General features: G+C 45.2%; 1 protein-coding gene across 1 annotated transcript in view; it reads right to left on the reverse strand.

Moving 5' to 3' along the window:
• slc35f1 (solute carrier family 35 member F1) overlaps positions 1 to 22703 on the reverse strand; it is a 491079-nt gene that overhangs the window by 94731 nt on the left and 373645 nt on the right. Inside the window, exon 5 of the mRNA XM_070884460.1 lies at positions 17142 to 17298. Within this exon, the coding sequence (XP_070740561.1) occupies positions 17142 to 17298 (157 nt within the window). The remainder of the gene's footprint in view (positions 1 to 17141; positions 17299 to 22703) is intronic.

The following is a 22703-nucleotide window of genomic DNA, read 5'->3' on the forward strand; positions in this document are numbered from 1 at the left end:
TAAAGCACATGGGATTGGGGGTAGTGTGCTAACGTGGATTGAGAACTGGTTGGCAGACAGGAAGCAAGAGTAGGAGTAAATGGGTACTTTTCAGAATGGCAGGCAGTGACTAGTGGGGTACCGCAATGTTCTGTGCTGGGGCCCCAGCTGTTTACATTGTACATTAATGATTAAGATGAGGGGATTAAATGTAGTATCTCCAAATTTGCAGATGACACTAAGTTGGGTGGCAGTGTGAGCTGTGAGGAGGATGCTATGAGGCTGCAGAGTGACTTGGATAGGTGAGGTGAGTGGGCAAATGCATGGCAGATGAAGTATAATTGGATAAATGTGAGGTTATCCACTTTGGTGGTAAAAACAGAGAGACAGACTATTATCTGAATGGTGACAGATTAGGAAAAGGGGAGGTGCAATGAGACCTGGGGGTCATGGTACATCAGTCATTGAAGGTTGGCATGCAGGTACAGCAGGTGGTTAAGGCCTTCATAGTGAGGGGATTTGAGTACAGGGGCAGGGAGGTGTTACTACAGTTGTACAGGGCCTTGGTGAGGCCACACCTGGAGTACTGTGTACAGTTTTGGTCTCCTAACTTGAGGAAGGACATTCTTGCTATTGAGGGGAGTGCAGCGAAGGTTCACCAGATTGATTCCCGGGATGGCGGGACTGACATATCAAGAAAGACTGGATCAACTGGGCTTGTATTTACTGGAGTTCAGAAGAATGAGAGGGGATCTCATAGAAACGTTTAAAATTCTGATGGGTATCGACAGGTTAGATGCAGGAAGAATGTTCCCAATGTTGGGGAAATCCAGAACCAGGGGTCACAGTCTAAGGATAAGGGGTAAGCTATTTAGGACCGAGATGAGGAGAAACTTCTTCACCCAGAGAGTGGTGAACCTGTGGAATTCTCTACCACAGGAAGTTGTTGAGGCCAATTCATTAAATATATTCAAAAAGGAGTTAGATGTAGTCCTTACTACTAGGGGGATCAAGGGGTATGGTGAGAAAGCAGGAATGGGGTACTGAAGTTGCATGTTCAGCCATGAACTCATTGAATGGCAGTGCAGGCTCGAAGGGCTGAATGGCCTACTCCTGCACCTATTTTCTATGTTTCTATGAAACTCCCAAAGCAAGCGCTCCATTTGGAACTCCTACACAGCAAGCGAGCCCAAGGTGGGCAGAGGAAATGTTTCAAGGACACCCTCAAAGCTTCCTTGATAAAGTGAAACATCCCCATTGGCACCTGGGAATCCCCGGCCCAAGACTGCCCTAAGTGGAGAAAGAGCATCCGGGAGGGCCCTGTGCACCTCGAGTCTCATCGCCGAGAGCATGCAGAAATCAAGCACAGGCAGAGGAAGGAGCATGTGGCAAACCAGACTCCCCATCCACCATTTCCTTTAACGAGTGTCTGTCCTATCTGTGACAGAGACTGTAATTCCCATATTGGACTGTACAGACACCCGAGAACTCACTTTTAGAGTGGAAGTAAGTCTTCCTCAATTTCAAAGGACTGCCTATGATGAATATTATGAATAGCACAATTTTGAATCAAAAATAGGAAACGCTGATAACTCTCAGCAGGTTAGGCAGCATCTTTGAAAAGAACAAATGTCGATGTTTTGGTTATAAACCTCTCCTCAGAACTGATATGGAATAACACATACTAGATTATGTTATATAGCGGTACAGGGTACCAAATCACAGGATTGAGATTATATTTTAAAAAATAGTTTCACTATCAAAGTTTGTGACATCTTTTCATTTCCTCGTTGATTTTTTCTCTTGTAACACATTCATAAACTGAAGTATGTATTTAACCTGCATATATTTTTGGCAAATCTGAAAATGTTAAATAGCATATAGATTTACAATCCACTTCATGAGAAATGTATAATTTAGGTAATTGTACTTTGTAGTAATCTGTTATTTTCAATGCAATAGAGCATGATTTTTTTTCTCCTGTACACTAACAGTTCATGGCTGGAAGAGTGTGGCGCTAATAAAGCAAACCACATGTCTCCTGGATAGCATGATCTCCCGTTCTGTCAACGCTGTCCATAGTGGAATTCTGCGAACAGCTGAAAGGAAGCAGATTTATTCTTTCCAATTTCTGTTCTGTGCAATGGGCTCTGCACAGAACAACAATGACTGCATAGTGCCTTTAATATTAAATCTTTTCATGGTGCCTGTATATCAGAGTGCAGATGCCAAGAGGTATTAGAATGAGGAGGAGTGACCCAATGTGCAGTTCAGAAAGGTCGGTTTTGAGGACACTTTTAAAGACAGCAGGGAAGAAAAGGTGAAGATGTTTAGACAGGGAGTTCCAGAACATATAGGGCCCGAAATTGATGGCCTAACCGCCAACTGCCACCGAGATCTGCCGACATTCCTCCTCGGATTCCGCCCTGTGCCAGTTTGCACTTGGGCTGGAGCGGGTGGGAGCGGAGAACCGCCGGGAACCGCCCGCTGACATCAGTGGATGGCCAAGTGGCACAAGTGACCTCCCGCCTGCCGAGATGCCAGATTGGTGCGGGCAGGAGTCGGCGGGAGTGGGCACCAGAAGGGGGATGGACAGCTGCGTGAAGGCTGGTTTATCCCCGGCGGTAGGAATGAAGACCTGCAAAAAAAGCTTAGTGAACATTTTTTTTTAATTTCTTACAGCAACTTACCTGCATGGGGCCCCCTGAAGGTGTTTCGTTTTTTTTTTTGCATTGATTTTGTTTTCAGCTCTTCGACCCTCCGTGGGCCCGACTCCATCCTCGGTGGCAGTTGGGTGGCAAGAGCCTTTGCCGCTGAGATTGAGAGTTCCCACCCAGATTGACAACGCAAGTCCCTCTTTTACCGCCGGGAGCCCTTTCAAGGACCTTTTTGCCGAAACACCTACCCAAAGTACCGTCAGGTATCTCGGTGGCCATTGGCAGCCCTTTGGGTGGCACTTGGCCGTCACCAATTTTGGCCCCATAGGATTTAGATGATTGAAAGCATAAGATTAAAAGCTGAATTAACATCAGTAGAGTCAATTATTAAAAGAATACTTTAGAATTATACTTGAATATTCAAGTTGAAAAAGAACTCTTCCCCCTATCTAATTCCAACTTGAATTAGAAATAAATAATTCATTAAATTTATCAAATAAAATCTTGCAATGCAGCAGCTAGCTTCCTAATTAGAAACAGCCTTTTTGTGTTATTTGCGACACTAGATGCCAAATCATGAGGCACAAATAACTGTGATCTCACTCTGCCACAGTGATTTTGATGGAGTGGGATGTCTGATCTATTGGTGACCTACGAGCCGGATTCCAAATGACTCTCAAGATTGTGCAATTTGTATATTTTTGCCAGGTGTTCGCACTAATACCGGGACTTCTGGAATATCTGCTTGTTGGAAGGGAGAAACATGTAAGGGAAATACAATGTTGACCAGCCAGTTGTCTGCAAAACCGGCAAGCCTTACTGGAAGCTTCTGAATACACTTCAAATCAATCTCTTTACAAGGAGGCCTATTTCTTGAGGACTAAGTGTGCACCTTTTATGTGTTCCAAGTCATGGAAGCAACCTGGAGCTTGTGGGACCCACTTCTGCCCAACTCTTGCTGACGTGCAATTCTTTAGGGCCACCAGAGGCAGGATATACCAGTGGGTGACACCATCTTGCCAATCTCGCCTCTTTTTGTTGGCCCAGATTTTGCTGTGAGTTGCGAAGGAATGGCTGTTCTCCTCATATACGATTGCAGGCTTGTCAGTGGAGACTTCTAGTCATCTGGCATCTGTTTGAGTTCAGTGCCCTCTACAGCAGATATGTGGTGTCTGTGAGCAGGTCAATCAGCAGGAAGGCTTCTCAACCAATCAAATTGAGGAATCCGTACTGAGACATGCAGACTGCAAAGCATTGTACAGGAAGTGAAATAAAGATTGGGACATACACTTGGGATTAAAGAAAAGACATAAAAGAGAAAAACAGAAAAAGAAAATGTAATCTGCAACATTAATTTTCTTCTGAGGGAATGAGACTCCACACTTACCAAATATTTTTTTTCAGCATCAGAGAGATTGTTCAACAGTAATTATCACTTACTATGTTGTTATAACTCAGTTATTCCTGGTTGTACAAGGCCTAACTTTTTCATCTATCTATAGAGTGAGAATACTGGATAATTGCCTAAGTTCATGCCATCACAGTGATATCTATGCAGATTCCATCGGCAAAAACTGCAACAACACACTGTGGAGGAGGAGAGTATCTCTGACAGCAAATTCCCGGTTTCCATGTTTAGCTGCGCAGGTGCGGATGCCAGAAGTTGCAGTCTGTTTTATACTGTAAAAATAGGAGGCACCTACAGCCTTCCCCACAGGCAATGCATGTGTCCATTGCTGCAGGGCAGAAACCCAGAATTACGAGGCCACTCCCCCATTGGTCACCAGCTGGCCAATTATGCAGACAGTCAGATCTCAACCTTAAAAAAAATTGAGGTTGTATGCTCAACTTTGTCTCCCAGTGCCTCTCAATGCTCCATTGAGAGCAGCAAAGTAAGTTGAGGGCTGCAGCTTAGTCTCAAATTACAATGTTCCAGTGAAAAAAGACTATGAAAAAATGGCTGCCCAGTTCCAGAAGTCAACTGTTGATTTTTAAATATTTATTTTGATTAGAAATAAGCTTTTTCATTTCAGTTATATTGAAAATCAACTTTCTGCATGAATACTTGAGACTGCATACGTTGTAATGTCATATTCTACAGTATTTCTTAACCTTAACCTAATCTAGTGATTGTGTCAGTTCAACAATACATGCTAATTGACTTCCTCTGATTGATAAGCTTGTTTCTCCTCAAAGCCATTTCCAATGAGGCTATCAACTCTCACTAAGCAAAAACATACAAAGGGTCATTTTATGATTTCACTCTTTAGGCGGAGAGCTCACCTGATCAAAGTGGAAATCCAAGTGTACACTGTGCATCATTTTTCAACCATTTAAATAAACGGTCGGAAAATTGTGCATGATGCAAGCCCGAAATTCTGATATGCACTTTGGGCTGTCAGGAGTGCAAAGTCAGCAAATCACCATGATATTTTTAAAAGTCAGCAAAAATAGATTAAATATAAAAATTACATTAAAGATAATCTTAAAAAATTAAAACCATATAGTTGCCAATAATTGCCTCTTTTAAAGGGGGTGTTAGCACTAATAAGATGACAACTGGTATACCCAATAATATAACCTATAATCAGAGAGTGCAACTTCCTCTGAAAACCTGTAAATCATCAAGCTTTTCAGATTAATTCTAGATCTCTTCACTCCCCAAAGAAAGGATTTAATTATTCTATCTATCTTTTGAAAATACTTTTTCAGCTACTGAAAGTCATATGGAGTCCCATAAGTAATTTAGTCTGGGAAGAACATTCATTTTAGTTGCCTCAAGTCTATCTCCAGAGGGGCAGTATGAAGGGATTTACTTGGCACAAATCATTTGGTATTTCTAGCAGAAGGCAAGAAACATTCGAGCCACGCAAGTGCCAGGCAATGACTAACTACAAACAAGCGCGAGTCTAACCACCGCCCCTTGACATTCAACAGCATTACCATCGCCGAATCCCCCACCATCAACATCCTGGGGGTCACCATTGACCAGAAACTTAACTGAACCAGCCATATAAATACTGTGGCAACAAGAGCAGGTCAGAGGTTGGGTATTCCGCGGCGAGTGTCTCATCTCCACTTGCCTGGATGAGTGCAGCTCCAACAACACTCAAGAAGCTCGACACTATCCAGGACAAAGCAGCCCGCTTGAATGGCACCCAATCCACCATCTGAAAACATTCACTCGCTTCATCACCATCATACTGTGACTGCAGCATGTAGCATCTACAAGATGCACTGCAGCAATTCACCAAGGTTTCTTCTGCAGCACCTTCCAAACCCGCGACCTCTACCATCTAGAAGGACAAGGGCAGCAGGCGCCTGGGAACACCACCACCTCCACGTTCTCCTCTAAGTCACACACCATCCTGACTTGGAAGTATATCGCCGTTCCTTCATCATCGCTGGATCATAATCCTGGAAGTCCCTCCTTAACAGCACTATGGGAGTACCTTCACCACATGAACTGCAGCGGTTCAAGAAGGCTGAGATAAAAGGGTTGTCTTATGAGGAAAGGTTGGGCCTATACTTATTGGAGTTTAGAAGAATGAGGGGTGATCTTATTGAAACATATAAGATTCTGAGGGGGCTTGACAGGGTAGATGCTGAGAGGATGTTTCCCCTCGTGGGGGAATCTAGAACTAGGGGACATAGTTTCAGAATAAGGAGATGAGGAGGAATTTCTTCTCTCATAGGGTCATGAATCTTTGGAATTCTCTACTCCAGAGAGCTGTGGAGGCTGACTCAGGGGAGTCAAGGGTTATGGGGAACAGGCAATAAAGTGGAGTTGAGGCCAAGATCAGATCAGCCATGATCTTATTGAACGGCGGAACAGGCTGCTGCTCTTATTTCTTATGTTCTTAAGGCAGCTCACCACTATCGTCTCAAGGACAATTAGGGATGGGAAATAAATGCTGGTCTTGCCAGCACCGCCCACATCCCATGAACAAATAAAAAAAATGTAAAATTGTCGTCTACAATTGAATTTGCATCAGATAAAAAAAAGTACCAAATATTTCATGTGTACAGGTAATGGAAAAAGTAATTTTGTCTGTTTTCTCAAGGTGCTTTTATACTGGTACCAGGGCCTGTGAAAACTTTGCTCAGTTGGAGACCCATGCCTTTGGAATGCCACCCTCTCCTTTTACTGCCCCCTATGTGCCTCCAGTTCCTGTTTGAGGGCTGAGAGCAAAGGCACTTGTTGTCCAGAACCACTGCTCTCAGGACACACCAGAAGTTGGATCCCATGCACCATGTTCACTTGCTTTATGTTATATTGTGTTGTCAGTGGGAGGAGTGTGCTTCTGCCACTGCTGGCATACAATCAATATAAAAGTTACTTTGGAGTACATAATCTTGACAACAGTAATGTTTTAGACTTTCTGCACTTGGTAGTCTGATAACTGTCACAAATCCTTTACTGTTCCAACAGGCATGAATTGAAATAATTTCTTGAGCACAAAAATCTAGGCTGACACTCCAGTGCAGCACTGTCAGAGGTGCTGTCTTTCAGATGAGAGGTTAAACCATCTTTTACGTCTGCCCTCCCAGGTGGACGTAAAAGATCCCATCGCACTATTTCGAAGAAGAGAAGGGAAGTTTCCCTGGTGTCCTGTGCAATATTTATCCCTCGATCAACATCACTAAAACAGATTATCACATTGCTGTCTGTGGGATCTTGCTATGCACAAATTGTCTGCCGTGTTTCCTATATTACAGCATTATATATTACCAGGAGGACTTCACAAGCTTTCTCTTTGCCCCTTGTGCTATGTGTATAATTTTGGAACCTTTATAAGCAAACATTAACAAATTCAGGGGCCAGTGTTTGCTCTGAAGCCTATGGCCCCGATATTTATGGAGCCGCGCGTTCGGTTTAGCGGGGGAGATGTTATGGACTCATATGGGCCACTTCTGGTTTTAAAGGGGGTGGGTCTGGGGTGGTGGGGGGGAGGGAGGGGCCACCAACTTGCTCTCAGAAGGTGGATCATTCGGTAACATTTTTACAAACTTTTAATTTTTAACTGATGCCGGCTGGATTTCCTGAGCCTCGTGAAAGCCGACAGGTAAAAGGAGGCGAGAAGAGCTGGATTCATAAGGCAAGTGCCTTCATAGCAATGCTTGTGGGTCAGGAGGAGCAGGAGTGTTTCCCCCCATGCCAACAAGCTTACCTGTTTGCAGCATCACGATCGCCAACTACCCTCCGATCTCCCCGCCCCACATGGGATCTCCACCCTCCGCAATCTCACCTCTCTTCCACGCTTTCCCCTCCGTGATCTCGCCCCCCCGCTCCGTCCCGACCTTTATCTCGACCCCATGACCATGCTCTACCCCCACCGACCCCACCCCTGCAATCTCTTCCCTCCCTCAACCACTGGACTCCTCGACTGCGATCTCCTGCTACCTCCCTACCTGCTCACTGCTCAGATGCGTCCTTATGCTGCAGGCTTTCCCGTCCGACAGGCAGTCGGCCTGTTGATCAGGCTGTCTGTCAGGCGGAAAACCTGTAGAAAATAATTGAAAAGACATCTTGCAGTTTTACTTTCAGGAAATAAATATTTCCGTGTTTTTCATCCGTAACACCTCGCTGTGGAGGCAGGATGACAGTGGGTTCCCGACGGGCTCCAACTTATTTTGAATTTCCCACCTGCCGCACCTCCAATCGCGCCCGAATGGACCCCAGAAAATTCCGACCTCTTTTTTAAATTCTGATTGCATAGGAAAGATTATTTTTAGAGAGTAATTTGCAATATTCTTATTATTTTACTCTTCCAGAGAGATTGGGAAAATGCTGGAGTCCATTATTAAGGAAGCAGTCGCGGGACATTTGGAAAAGCATGATTCAATCAAGCAGAGTCAGCATGGTTTTATGAAAGGGAAATCATGTTTGACAAATTTGCTGGAGCTCTTTGAGGATGTAACAAGCAGGGTGGATAAGGGGGAACCAGTGGATGTGGTGTATTTGGATTTCCAGAAAGCATTCGATAAGGTGCCACATAAGAGGTTACTGCACAAGATAAAAGCTCACAGGGTTGGGAGTAATATATTAGCATGGATAGAGGATTGGTTAACTAACAGAAAAGAGAGAGTCGGGATTTTACAGTTGGCAAACAGTGACTAGTGGGGTGCCGCAGAGATCGGTGCTGCAACCTCAACTATTTACAATCTATATTAATGACTTGGATGAAGGGACCGAGTGTAATATAGACAAGTTTGCTGATGAAACAAAGATGGTTGGGAAAGCAAATTGTGAAGAGGACACAAAAAATCTGCAAAGGGATATAAACAGGCTAAGTGAATGGGCAAAAATTTGGCAGATGGAGTATAATGTGGGAAAATGTGAGGTTATCCACTTTGGCAGAAATAATAGAAAAACAAATTATAATTTAAATGGATAACATTTAAAAAGTGCGGCAGTACAGAGGGATCTGGGAGTCCTTGTGCATGAAACACAAAAAGTTAGTATACAGGTACAGCAAGTAATCAGGAAGGCAAACATAGACATAGAAACATAGAAAATAGGTGCAGGAGTAGGCTATTCAGCCCTTCTAGCCTGCACCGCCATTCAATGAGTTCATGGCTGAACATTCAACTTCAGTACCCCATTCCTGCTTTCTCGCCATACCCCTTGATCCCCCTAGTAGTAAGGACTTCATCTAACTCCTTTTTGAATATATTTAGTGAATTGGCCTCAACAACTTTCTGTGGTAGAGAATTCCACAGGTTCACCACTCTCTGGGTGAAGAAGTTCCTCCGCATCTCGGTCCTAAATGGCTTACCCCTTATACTTAGACTGTGACCTCTGGTTCTGGACTTCCCCAACATTGGGAACATTCTTCCTGCATCTAACCTGTCTAAACCCCGTCAGAATTTTAAATGTTTCTATGAGGTCCCCTCTCATTCTTCTGAACTCCAGTGAATACAAGCCCAGTTGATCCAGTCTTTCTTGATAGGTCAGTCCCGCCATCCCGGGAATCAGTCTGGTGAACCTTCGCTGCACTCCCTCAATAGCAAGAATGTCCTTCCTCAGGTTAGGAGACCAAAACTGTACACAATACTCCAGGTGTGGCCTCACCAATGCCCTGTACAACTGTAGCAACACCTCCCTGCCCCTGTACTCAAATCCCCTTGCTATGAAGGCCAACATGCCATTTGCTTTCTTAACCACCTGCTGATAGGTCGGTCTGCCTTGGATAGCGGGTACTGGTCCTGCAGCGAAAAACGGTTAATCGTTACTTTATAATCCCCTCAAATTCTAACCGTGCTGTCCTCCTTGAGTATCGGGACAATTGGACTGGCCCAGTCGTTGAATTCCACCGGCAGGATGGTGCCTTCTCGCTACAGCCTGTCCAGCTCAATTTGCATTTTTTCACGCATCATGTACGGTACCGCCCGAGCCTTGTGGTGGATGGGTCGAGTACCGGGAACCAAATAGATCTGCACTTTCGACCCCGAGAAGCTTCCAATGCCTGGCTTGAAGCTTCCAACGCCTGGCTCGAATAATGATATGTTGGCCTTTATTGCAAGGGGAATAGAGTATAAAAGCCGAGAAGTCCTGCTACAACAGTGCAGGGTATTGGTGAGGCCACACCTGGAGTACTGCGTACTATTTTGGTCTCCGTAATTAAAGAAGAATATACTTGCATTGGAGGCTGTTCAGAGAAGGTTCAGTAAGTTGATTCCGCAAATGAGGGGGTTGACTTATGAGGCTAGGTTGAGTAATTTGGGCCTGTACATATTGGAGTTCAGAAGAATGAGAGGTGATCTTATTGAAACTTATAAGATAATGAGGGGGCTCGACAAGGTGGATGCAGAGAGGATATTTCCACTCATAGGGGAAACTAAAACGAGGGGACATGGGGCTAGAGTTTCCCTAACCTGTTTTTCTGGCGCCCTCACCTGAGGTGCGCTGCTTTTGTCCACATCCAAGCGCGCCGAAAAAAGACGTCGATATTCTGGCCGCTCCCCAGCCTCTCTTCGGTCGTGGCGCAGCGTGGCCCAATGGATTGGGTGCGGAGCCAGTTCCCGACGCTGAAAACTTTGCTGGAACCTCTGCACATGCGCACTAGAGTCTGTGCGCATGTGCAGTAGCTCCTGGCAGGCCGTTTCTGCAAACGCGCTCTGCAAGCTGTGTGGGAGGGGCCCGAAGCACACCGTCCCTAGCTCTGGCCGAATGGGCTCTCTCATCGGCGGCCCACTGTGTTCCCTAAGGTAGGACTTCTATTTTTTATTTGTTATTTACTGATTGATTTTGGTGCTTTAGGTGCAGGGTTCCTTCTGTTTTTTTAGTTGTTATTTATTGATTGCTTATTACTTTGGTCTTGGTGCTTTAGGGGCAGGGTTCCTTCTATTTTATTTGCTAATGAATTGCTTATTACTTTTTGTGCTTTGTTTGGTGCTTGGTGGTGCTTTAAATGTAGCTACTTGTGCCGATTCCTTAACTCTCGGTAAGGTTTTTCTGTGCAGACAGAAGTGGCAACATACGCTGGCCTAAGTTAGTTTGGAGCAACTATTTGCTGGCCAAACGCCTAAAACAGGGGTAAGTGGCTGGAATGCCCCCTTTTGAAAAAAAAACTGAACTTAAAAAAAAAACCTAACTAACTCACTTACACTGGCGCAAATTAAATGGCCAGAATTGCAACTAAAAAGATAGTCCCAAAAAATAAGTTGATCCAAAAAAAAAGGAGCAACTCCTGGGGAAACTTGGGCCCTTTAATCTTAGAATAAGGGTTGCCCATTTAAAACTGAGATGAGGAGAAATTTCTTCTCTCAGAGAGCTGTAAATCTGTGGCATTCTCTGCCCAGAGAGCTATGGAGGTTGGGTCTTTGAATATGTTTAAGGTGGGGTTAGATAGATTTTTGAGTGATAAGGGAGTAAAGTGTTATGGGGAGCGGTTGGGAAGTGGAGCTGAGTCCATGATCAGATCAGCGATGATCTTATTAAATGGCAGAACAAGCTCGAGGGGCCAAATGGTGTACTCCTGCTCCTATTTCTTATGTTCTTATGTTCTTATTTAACTTAAGTACAGCATGTTCCAAATTAATTTGTCCAATTTGATCTGTTCTATACAAATATGAAATGCACAATTACTCTAAATGAACTAGACTCCCAAATGTGTGATAAGTCATCCAACAATCTGTGCCAGTTTGGAATTGTTTAGAGCTAAAAATTGCCCTCCGCCCCAAACGAGATGGATAATTCGAATTAAATGAATATTCTCCATCGAATCCATGCGGCAAAGAATAGAGGGAAACTGGCCTCTTTAAATTTTTTCATTGATTGCGCCGGTATTCGGGGCAGCTGAGGAGCAGAAGTGCGTCGGGAGCGGGTCGGAAGGCAGGTAGTGTCTTGCTGACGTCGTGCTGACGTGTAGCAATGTCCTTCTCCCTCAGTTAAAGGGGAAGGCCGCTGCGAGCTCTGCAGCCACTTTAGTGGCGTCCACTAGGGCTCCAGGGAAGGCTTCATCCGGGCCAGCAGCCCGGCACCCAAGAGGGGGTGTCAGGTTGCCTGTTGGCAGCCCAGCCAAACCCATGGCCGCCATTGTCGGGCTGATTTCAGAGTCAGCTGACAATTAAAATAAAATGCTAGCCGCGGCGGTGCGCCCTCCCCTTTAAGAGCGGACGCGCCATCCAGCCACTGGCAGCTTCCCGCCGGGAAAAACTGTCAGGGGCACCAACGACGGCGGCTCCGCTCCCGTGGGGCAATTTCCCTCGCGGAGTGGAAAGGTGTCGCCGCCGGGTGGTAAGGGGTCGGCGCGTGCCCAACAGGGCAGACAAGTGGGCGGGGTGGAAACCCATTTCCACTGCCCTCTGTCCGGAGGCAATTTTAGATAGGTCAGGCCAACGGCGTTCGTCCGGTCAGGAAGGCCTTACCACTCCATTACCGCCTCTTAGGCAAGAGATAATTTCGTCCTGAAGTTCTTTGCTATGCATTATGTAATGATATCATTAAATAAATGCTCCATAATTAATACGCTTCATTAGCAACATCTAGGCTTAGAAATTATCATTTGTAATTTTAACATACAAACAATTTTGGGGTCGGGGCGTGAGAGTTTTCAATCATTCTGCTCAGCAAAAATGGAGCGGGTGTGCAGTTAAAATGGCAGGCTCCATTTCCTGCTCTGTTCCTGATGATTTCTGATTTTATCACCGCTGTTTTGGTGACAGATGTGGTGCCTGCCAAACTCAGGCTGGTGCCTCATGAATTAATGCAAATCGGGGTCCCATGACATCAACAGGACTGAGCGTGAAAGCCGCCAGGTAAAATCAGGCCACTAGCTATCAGGAGGACAAAGAGGCCCTCCAAGGTAGAAACATAGAAACATAGAAAATAGGTGCAGGAGTAGACCATTCGGCCCTTCGAGCCTGCATCACCATTCAATGAGTTCATGGCTGAACATGCAACTTCAGTACCCCATTCCTGCTTTCTCGCCATACCCCTTGATCCCCCTAGTAGTAAGGACTACATCTAACTCCTTTTTGAATATATTTAGTGAATTGGCCTCAACAACTTTCTGTGGTAGAGAATCCCACAGGTTCACCACTCTCTGGGTGAAGAAGTTTCTCCTCATCTCGGTCCTAAATGGCTTACCCCTTATCCTTAGACTGTGTCCCCTGGTTCTGGACTTACCCAACATTCTTCCTGCATCTAACCTGTCTAAACTCGTCAGAATTTTAAACGTTTCTATGAGATCCCCTCTCATTCTTCTGAACTCCAGTGAATACAAGCCCAGTTGATCCAGTCTTTTTTGATATGTCAGTCCCACTATCCCAGGAAGGTAAATTCAAAACTTTCCTTTGTCGAGCCAGGAATAGCAGGAGTGCTCTCTTCCAGGGCACACAAGGGTTGCCGCATCATCCCCTTTCCCGGACGCCCCTCCCCATTCCCCCACGCACCCAAGCTCCCTTCCCTCCCGTGAGACCCTTCCAAAACCCCTTCCCACAGCATTCCGGCAAGCCTTTCTTTGGTGCTGACCGTTGGACTCTGGTCGCCCAACCATTCACTCGTGCCTGCTGGACAGCTGCCACACATTTGCTGACAAAAACACATTTTACAATGATGTATGGAGTGAGCAGAGGCTTGGCCTTGTGAGGTAAGAGGGAAGGGTTAGAACCATGGAATTGGTTGGGGCAAAAATAAAGAGTCAATACCGTTGTCTATAAAAACTTTATAAATCTGCCCTATTTATATAGCAACTAAAAATAGTCTTTTAGGCTAAAACAACTGGAAGCTTTACAAGATAGCTGCGTTATCTCCTGCACTCTATCAGCAGTAGTATTTCATTATATTTAATAGAAAAAAAAGGTGCAGAAGTAGGCCATTCGGCCCTTTGAGCCTGCACCACCATTCAATAAGATCATGGCTGATCATTCCCTCAGAACCACTTTCCTGCTTTCTCTCCATACCCCTTGATCTCCTTAGCCGTAAGGGCCATATCTAACTCGCTCTTGAATATATCCAATGAACTGGCATCAACAACTCTCTGCCGCAGGGAATTCCATGATCAGATCTGAGTGAAGAAGTTTCTCCTCATCTCAGTCCTATATGGCCGACCCCTTATCCTAAGTCTGTATCCCCTGGTTCTGGACTTCCCCAACATCAGGAACATTCTACCCGCATCTAACCTGTCCTGTCCCGTCAGAATCTTATATGTTTCTATGAGATCTTCTCTCATCCTTCTAAACTCCAATGTATAAAGGCCCAGTTGATCCAGTCTCTCCTCATATGTCAGTCCTGCCATCCCGGGAATCAGTCTGGTGAACCTTCGCTGCACTCCCTCAATAGCAAGAACGTCCTTCCTCAGATTAGGAGACCAAAACTGAACACAATATTCCAGGTGAGGACTCACCAAGGCCCTGTACAACAGCAGTAAGACCTCCCTGCTCCTATACTCAAATCCCATAGCTATGAAGGTCAACATACCAATTGCCTTCTTTACCGCCTACAATACCTGTATGCCAACTTTCAATGACTGATAAACCATGACACCCAGGTCTCGTTGCACCTCACCTTTTCCTAATTTGCCGCCATTCAGATAATATTTTGTCTTCGCGTTTTTGCCCCCAAAGTGGATAACCTCACATTTATCCACATTATACTGCATCTGCCATGTATTTGCCCACTCACCTAACCTGTCCAAATCACCCTGCAGCCTCCTAGCATCCCCCTCACAGTTCACACCACCACCCAGTTTAGTGTCATTTGCAAACTTGGAGATATTACACTAAATTCCTTCATCCAAATCACTGATGTGTATTGTAAAGAGCTGGACTCCCAGCACTGAGCCCTGCGGCACTCCATTAGTCACTGCTTGCCATTCTGAAAAGGACCCGTTTATCCCGACTCTCTGCTTCCTGTGCCAACCAGTTCTCTATCCACATCAGTATATTATCCCCAATACCATGTGCTTTGATTTTGCACACCAATCTCTTGTGTGGGACCTTGTCAAAAGCCTTTTGAAAGTCCAAATACACCACATCCACTGGTTCTCCCTTGTCCACTCTACTAGTTACATCCTCAAAAAATTTGTGAAGATTTGTCAAGCATGATTTCCCCTTCAAAAATCCATGCTGACTTGGACCGATCCTGTCACTGCTTTCCAAATGCACTGCTATTTCATCCTTAATAATTAATTCCAACTTTTTTCCCACTACTGATGTCAGGCTATCTGGTCTATAATTACCCGTTTTCCCTCTCCCTCCTTTTTTAAAAAGTGGTGTTACATTAGCTACCCTCCAGTCCATAGGAACTGATCCAGAGTCGATAGACAGTTGGAAAATGATCTCCAATGCATCCACTATTCCTAGGGCCACTTCCTTAAGTACTCTGGGATGCAGGCTATCAAGCCCCGGGGATTTATCGGCCTTCAATCCCATCAATTTCCCGAACAATTTCCCCCCCTAATAAGGATATCCTTCAGTTACTCCTTCTTACTAGACCCTCGGTCCCCTAGTACTTCCGGAAGGCTATTTGTGTCTTCCTTCGTGAAGACAGAACCAAAGTATTTGTTCAATTGGTCTGCCATTTCTTTGTTCCCCATTATAAATTCACTTGAATCAGACTGCAAGGGACCTACATTTGTCTTCACTAATCTTTTTCTCTTCACATATCTATAGAAGCTTTTGCAGTCAGTTTTTACGTTCCCGGCAAGCTTCTTCTCGTACTCTATTTTTCCCCCTCTTAATGAAACCCTTTGTCCTCCTCTGCTGAATTCTAAATTTCTCCCAGTCCTCAGGTTTGTTGCTTTTTCTGGCCAATTTATATGCCTCTTCCTTGGATTTAACACTATCCTTAATTTCCCTTGTTAGCTACGGTTCAGCCACCTTCCCCGTTTTATTTTTACTCCAGACAGGGATGTACAATTGCTGAAGTTCATCCATGTGATCTTTAAATGTTTGCCATTGTCTATCCACCGTCAACCCTTTAAGTATCATTTGCCAGTCTATTCTAGCCAATTCATGCCTCAAACCATCGAAGTTATTCATTCTTCGTAATCATTCTTGTAAATTATTTAAGTTAAATTTCGATTAACTTTGTACTGATGATTCACTCAATTAATGTGAGTTAATGATTTTGAGCAAAATTAGCAAATGGGCTTGTGAGAAGAGGAATCTTATCTCCTGAACGTAGAAAGATAATATGTTTTAGTGATGTTCGTTGAGAGATAAATATGGGCCAAAACATTGAATAGTGATATTTGAGGTCCACCTGAGAGGACAAGTTGTTTAACATTTCATCTGAAAGACAGCACCTCTGACAAATGCAGCATTCCCTCAGTATTTCACTGGAGTAACATTCTAGATTATGTGCTGAGGTCACTGAAGTAGAGTTTGAATTTATGATCTTTTGATTCAGAGACAAAAGTACTACCACGGAGCCAAGTGAGTGGAAGCAGATTAACTCTCTATTAAATTGAAACAAAACTCAGGTATGCATTTTATCTGATCGTGTACTATTTGCAAAAAAGCTATGTACAGAGTAAAGTGTAATGTATGAAATTGCACATTAGCTGCCCATTATGGGAATAATTATGCCACCTGACATCGCAGTGTTTGATTTGGGACACTGGGTGAGAAAAGTTGAAAAAATTTGATCCAACACAAAATCAATTAACCTGATGAAAGCAAAAGAAAATGTCAGACTAAACGTGCAACAGAGGTGAGTTTCTAACTTCTTGCTTCAGGCGGGAGCCTTGACTACTGGGAGCGCACATCAGAAAGTAGTGCATTATTTTCCATGAAGTCAGAAAAATACCCTTCTAATATGTATAAAAGTAAATTGTCTGAAACATTTTCCAAACATGGAATAATCTTGCATTTAACTATCACCTTATCACATCTCTACACATCATCTCAATACGGTGCACACAGTGAATTACTTCGACATGCCGTGACTGTTATGTAGGGAAAAACCCTGTAATATCATTTCTAGTATAAATCAATCAAATCTGGCTGATAGTTAATTTGGTAACCACATGTTATAAAGTGCGGAAAATAACTCACAACTGTATGCCACTGAAGAAAGACCCGAACAGTCCAATCATTCCTAGAAACTCCACCCGACTCAAGTTCTTCACAATGAATTCCTCACAGACATTGGAAATTCCGTATAATGTAGCTCCTGCCAACACCAACAAGTCTCCAAGCAGCTTATTATCACCTGGCCAAAAGGAGACAAAAAAAATCAATTGTGATATTGGTTTTGGACATATGCTTGACATCTTTCTGAATACTAATTGCAATCACTTTTTCTTTCACAGATATAAAATTACATTGGAGATTATCAATGTTAACCGACTAACTGTCCGGATGCATTAATATTGGTCTAATTGGTACAGAAAATGCTGTTATGTTATAAGAATAGCATTGAGAATTAAAATTGGGTGTAAACTGTTAAAAGGGTATTTTATTCAAGCCTATATATAGTTGGGTTTTATATGGCATTACAAGACAAACCATTCATCTCTGGAACCTGGATTCAAAGCTAGCCCATGCTGATATTAAAGGCAGTCACTCTCACCTCACCTCTGGAATTCAGCTCATTTCTATGTTTGGACCAAGGCTGTAATGAAATCTGGAGCCGAGTGAGTCCTGGTGTAATCCAAACTTAGCAGCGGTGAGCAGGTTATTGTTAAGTAAGTGTCTCTAAATAGCACTGTCGATGACTCCTTCCATCACTTTGCTGATGACTGGGGGTAGGCTGAAAGTGTTATGTCTTGAATAAAGAGTCAGACTAGATACTGCGAGCTAAAAGTAAGGTGTGACTGTCATCCTTTATTACAGATCTCAGAGTGCCTCTCCAGTCTGTGAGGCCTCCTTATATATAGCCGCTCCCAAGGGATTGTGGGATCCCTTGGGACGCCAGGGGATAAGCCCTCTGATGGTTAGACATGGTATTTACAGGTTTACATACATAACAACGCTCCCTCCAAAGTCAATGGTGTAACTATTTACAATATGAGTCGATCTGGGGCCTTCCTTTCCCTGGTTGATCGTCTCGGTGCAAATGCTGGTTTCGGTGAGTCATTTGTTGGGCCCTCGCTGGGCTGCTGTGCAGCTGGCCTTGCTGGGCTGCAGGGGGTGGTGAGTCCTGCTGGGCTGCTGTGGGTGATAGGTTCTGCTTCGTGGTCAACCGCTGGTTTGGTTGCCACTTTTGTGTGTGTGTTGGAGGGTCGAAAAAGGTGAGTCTATTGTGGGTTGTTCTGGATTGTCCATAAATCTGAGTTTGGTTTGGTCCAAGTGTTTCCTGCAGGTGAGTCCACTTGAGAGTTTGACCACAAACACCCTACTCCCCTCTTTGGCCAAAACAGTGCCAGGAAGCCACTTGGAACCTTGTCCATAGTTCAACATAAATACAGAATCATTTATCTCAATTTTGTGTGATACACTTGCGTGATCATATGTATTCTGTTGAAGCTGCCTGCTCTCTACCTGTTCATGTAGATCAGGGTGGACTAACGAGAGCATTGTCTTAAGTGCCCTCTTCATGAGCAGTTCAGCGGGAAGGACCCCAGTGAGCGAGTGGGGTCTTGTGTGGTAACTGAGCAGGATTCGGGATAAGCGAGTCTGCAGTGAGCCTTCAGATATCCTTTTCAAGCTCTGCTTGATTGTTTGAACTGCTCGTTTTGTCTGACCGTTGGACGCTGGTTTAAACTGGGCAGATGTGACATGTTTGATCCCATTGCGGGTCATGAACTCCTTGAACTCGGCACTGGTAAAGCACGGCCCATTGTCACTTACAAGGACATCAGGCAGGCCGTGCATGGCAAACATGGCCCGTAGGCTTTCAATGGTGGCAGCGGACGTGCTTGCCGACATTAGCACACCTTCAATCCATTTGGAGTACGCATCTACAACCACTAAGAACATTTTTCCCAAGAATGGGCCTGCATAGTCGACATGGACACTGGACCATGGTTTGGCGGGCCAGGACCATAAACTTAGTGGCGCCTCCCTGGGTGCATTGTTTAACTGTGAACATGTGTTACATTTGTGCATGCAGGACTTTAAGTCTGCATCGATACCGGGCCACCACACGTGGGATCTGGCTATCGCTTTCATCTTTAAGATGCCTGGGTGGGTGCTGTGGAGATCACTAATGAAAGTGTCTCTGCCCTTTTTTGGCACCAATACCCGATTACCCCATAGGAGGCAGTCTGCCTGTATAGACATTTCATTGTTGCGCTGCTGGTACAGCTTTATTTCTTCCTGCATCTCTAATTGGACACTAGACCAACTTCCGTGGAGCACACAGATTTTTACTAAAGACAGTAAGGGGTCCTGGCTCGTCCAGGTTCTAATCTGTCGGGTGGTAACGGGTGATTGCTCACTCTCGAATGCTTCCATTACCATAACTAAATCTGCGGGCTGTGCCATCTCCACCCCTGTGGTGGGCAATGGCAGCCTGCTGAGAGCATCGGCACAGTTTTCTGTGCCTGGCCTGTGGTGGATGGCGCAGTTATATGCGGATAATGTGAGCGCCCATCTCTGGATGTGGGGCAATGCATTCGTATTTATCTCCTTGCTTTCCGAAAAGAGAGATATAAGCGGCTTATGGTCGGTTTCCAATTCAAATTTGAGCCCGAACATTTATTAATGCATTTTCTTTACCCCGTAAACACACGCTAACGCTTCTTTTTCAATCATACTGGAGGCCCTCTCGGCCTTAGACAGACTTCTGGATACATAAGCAACCGGTTGCAATTTCCCAAATTCATTAGCTTGTTGCAATACACACCCGACCCCGTACGACGACGCATCACATCCTAGTACCAAACGCTTACATGGATCATACAACACAAGCAATTTGTTTGAACATAACAGCTTCCAAGCTTTCTCCAAGGTATTTTCTTGGCTTTTACCCCATATCCATTCATCTCCTTTACGCAGTAAAGAGTACAGGGGTTCTAACAATGTGCTAAGACCCGGTAAGAAGTTACTAAAATAGTTCAGGAGTCCTAGAAACGACCGCAGCTCCGTCACGTTCTGTGGTCTCGGTGCGTTCTTGATTGCTTCCGTCTTCGAATCGGTGGGCCTGATGCCGTCCGCCGCAATTCTTATCCCCAGGAACTCCACTTCAGGCGCCAGAAAAACGCACTTCAAGCATTTTAGCCTGAGCCCCACACGATTAAGCCGACTACGAACCTCCTCCAGGTTCTGCAGGTGCTCGACGATGTCCCGACCTGTAACCAAGATGTCGTCCTGGAAGACCATGGTGTGCGGGACCGAATTCAGCAAGCTTCCCATTTTCCTCTGGAATATCGCCACGGCGGATCGAATCCCAAACGGGCATCTGTTGTAAATGAAGAGACCTTTGTGCGTGTTGATGCAGGTGAGGCCTTTCGATGATTCCTCCAGCTCCTGCATCATGTAGGCCGAGGTCAAGTCCAGCTTCGTGAATGTTTTCCCTCCCGACAGCGTCGCAAATAGGTCGTCTGCCTTTGGTAGCGGGTATTGATCCTGCAGTGAGAAACGATTGATAGTTACTTTGTAATCACCACAGAATCTGATGGTGCCGTTTCCCTTGAGGACTGGAACAATTGGACTGGCCCACTCATTGAATTCATTTGGCGAAATGACGCCCTCTCTTTGTAGCCGGTCTAGCTCGATTTCCACCCTCTCTCTCATCATGTAAGGTATCGCTCTCACCTTGTGATGGATGGGTTGCGCCCCCGGAATCAAATGGATCTGCACTTTTGCTTCTTGGAACTTCCCGATGCCTGGTTCGAACAGTGAGGGGAACATATTTAGGACCTGGGCACATGAGGTGTCGACGACAGACGAAAGTGCTCGGATGTCGTCCCAGTTCCAACGTATCTTTCCCTGCCAGTTCCTGCCGAACAGCATATGGGCATCGCCCGGTACCACCCAGAGTGGTAACTCGCACCGCTCCATCGTAGGAGACCTTTACGGTAGCACTGCTGATTATGGGAATCAGTTCCTTTGTATACGTTCTCAGTTTAGTACGAATGGGAGTCAGAACTGGCCTTGAGGCCTTGCTGCACCACAACTTGTCAAAAGTCTTTTTGCTTATTATGGAATGGCTTGCGGCCATGTCCAGCTCCATGGACACCAGGAGTCCATTTAATTCAACTTTCAGCATTATCGGAGGACACTCTGTGGTAAATGTGTGCACCCCATACACCTCTGCCTCTGCCAGTGTCCAGCTCCATGGACACCGGGAGTCCATTTAATTCAACATTCAGCATTATCGGGGAACACTTTGTGGTAAATGTGTGCGCCCCATATACCTCTGCCTCCTTGGTCTGAGGCTCTGGTTTGTCATGATCCACCGTGGATCTGTCCTCCTCTACAACATGATGGTTTGCAGGATTAGCAGGGTTTGCAACTCATCTGCACATACGTTGGAGGTGTCCCATTGTTCCACAGCCCTTGCAAACGTATCCTTTGAAGCGGCATTAATGGAAGTGATGATCACCCCCACAATGCCAACAAAGTGTTAATGGCCTTGTATTCACCACCCTTGATGGTGGACTCCGACACATCTATGGATGTTCAGCTGCAGGCGTGTAAGGCCTGCCCTGTACATTTCAATTCGAAAACAACGTTACTTTGTTCACAGTACTTGCAGCAGCACTCGTGTGCTGAGAGATTTGTTTGGTATTGTCACTGGTGGCGATAAACGCCTGGGCTATCGCTATGGCTTTACTCAAGGTTGGGGTCTCTACAGTCAAAAATTTGCAAAGTATTACTTCATGGCCAATGCCAAGTACAAAGAAGTCCCTGAGCATGTGCTCCAAGTGTCCTTCAATTCGCAATGTCCTGCAAGGCGCCTTAGCTCGACGATGTAGCTCGCCACTTCCTGGCCTTCAGACCTCTTGTATGTGTAGAACCGATACCTCGCCATCAGAACGCTTTCCTTCGGGTTTAGATGCTCCCAGACCAATGTGCTCAACTCATCATATGACTTGTCTGTGGGTTTCGCTGGAGCAAGCAGATTTTTCATGAGGCCATACGTTGGTGCCCCGCAAACGGTGAGGAGGATCGCCCTTCGTTTGGCAGCGTTCGCTTCTCCTTCCAGCTCGTTGGCCACAAAGTATTGATCGAGTCACTCCACGAAGTTTTCCCAATCATTTCCCTCCGAAAATTTCTCCAGGATTCCCATGGTTCTCTGCATTGTTGCGGTGGGGTTCGTAATTTGTATCTCCTCGCCAATTGTTATGTCCTGAATAAACAGTCAGATTAGATACTGTGAGCTTAATGTAAGGTGTGACCGTAGTCCTTTATTACAGATCTCAGAGTGCCTCTCCAGCCTGTGAGGCCTCCTTATATTCATGTGCTCCCAAGGGATTGTGGGATCCCTTGGGACTCCAGGGGATAAGCCCTCTGGTGGTTAGACATGGTATTTACAGGTTTACATTCATAACAGAAAGGCCGGTAATTGGCAAGGTAGGATTTGTACTGCTTTTGTGGACAGCAGATACCTGAGAAATTTTCCACATTAGAGCCACGATTTTGCCACACACGGCGGGATTGATGCGGCCAGGGTTGGTAAGCCCGCTCCTGACTCGAGCCCGTTCTCTGTTCCAAATCTTCTGATGATTG

Source organism: Pristiophorus japonicus, chromosome 7 (genome assembly GCF_044704955.1).
Source record: "Pristiophorus japonicus isolate sPriJap1 chromosome 7, sPriJap1.hap1, whole genome shotgun sequence".
Classification (NCBI taxonomy): Eukaryota; Metazoa; Chordata; class Chondrichthyes; family Pristiophoridae; genus Pristiophorus; species Pristiophorus japonicus.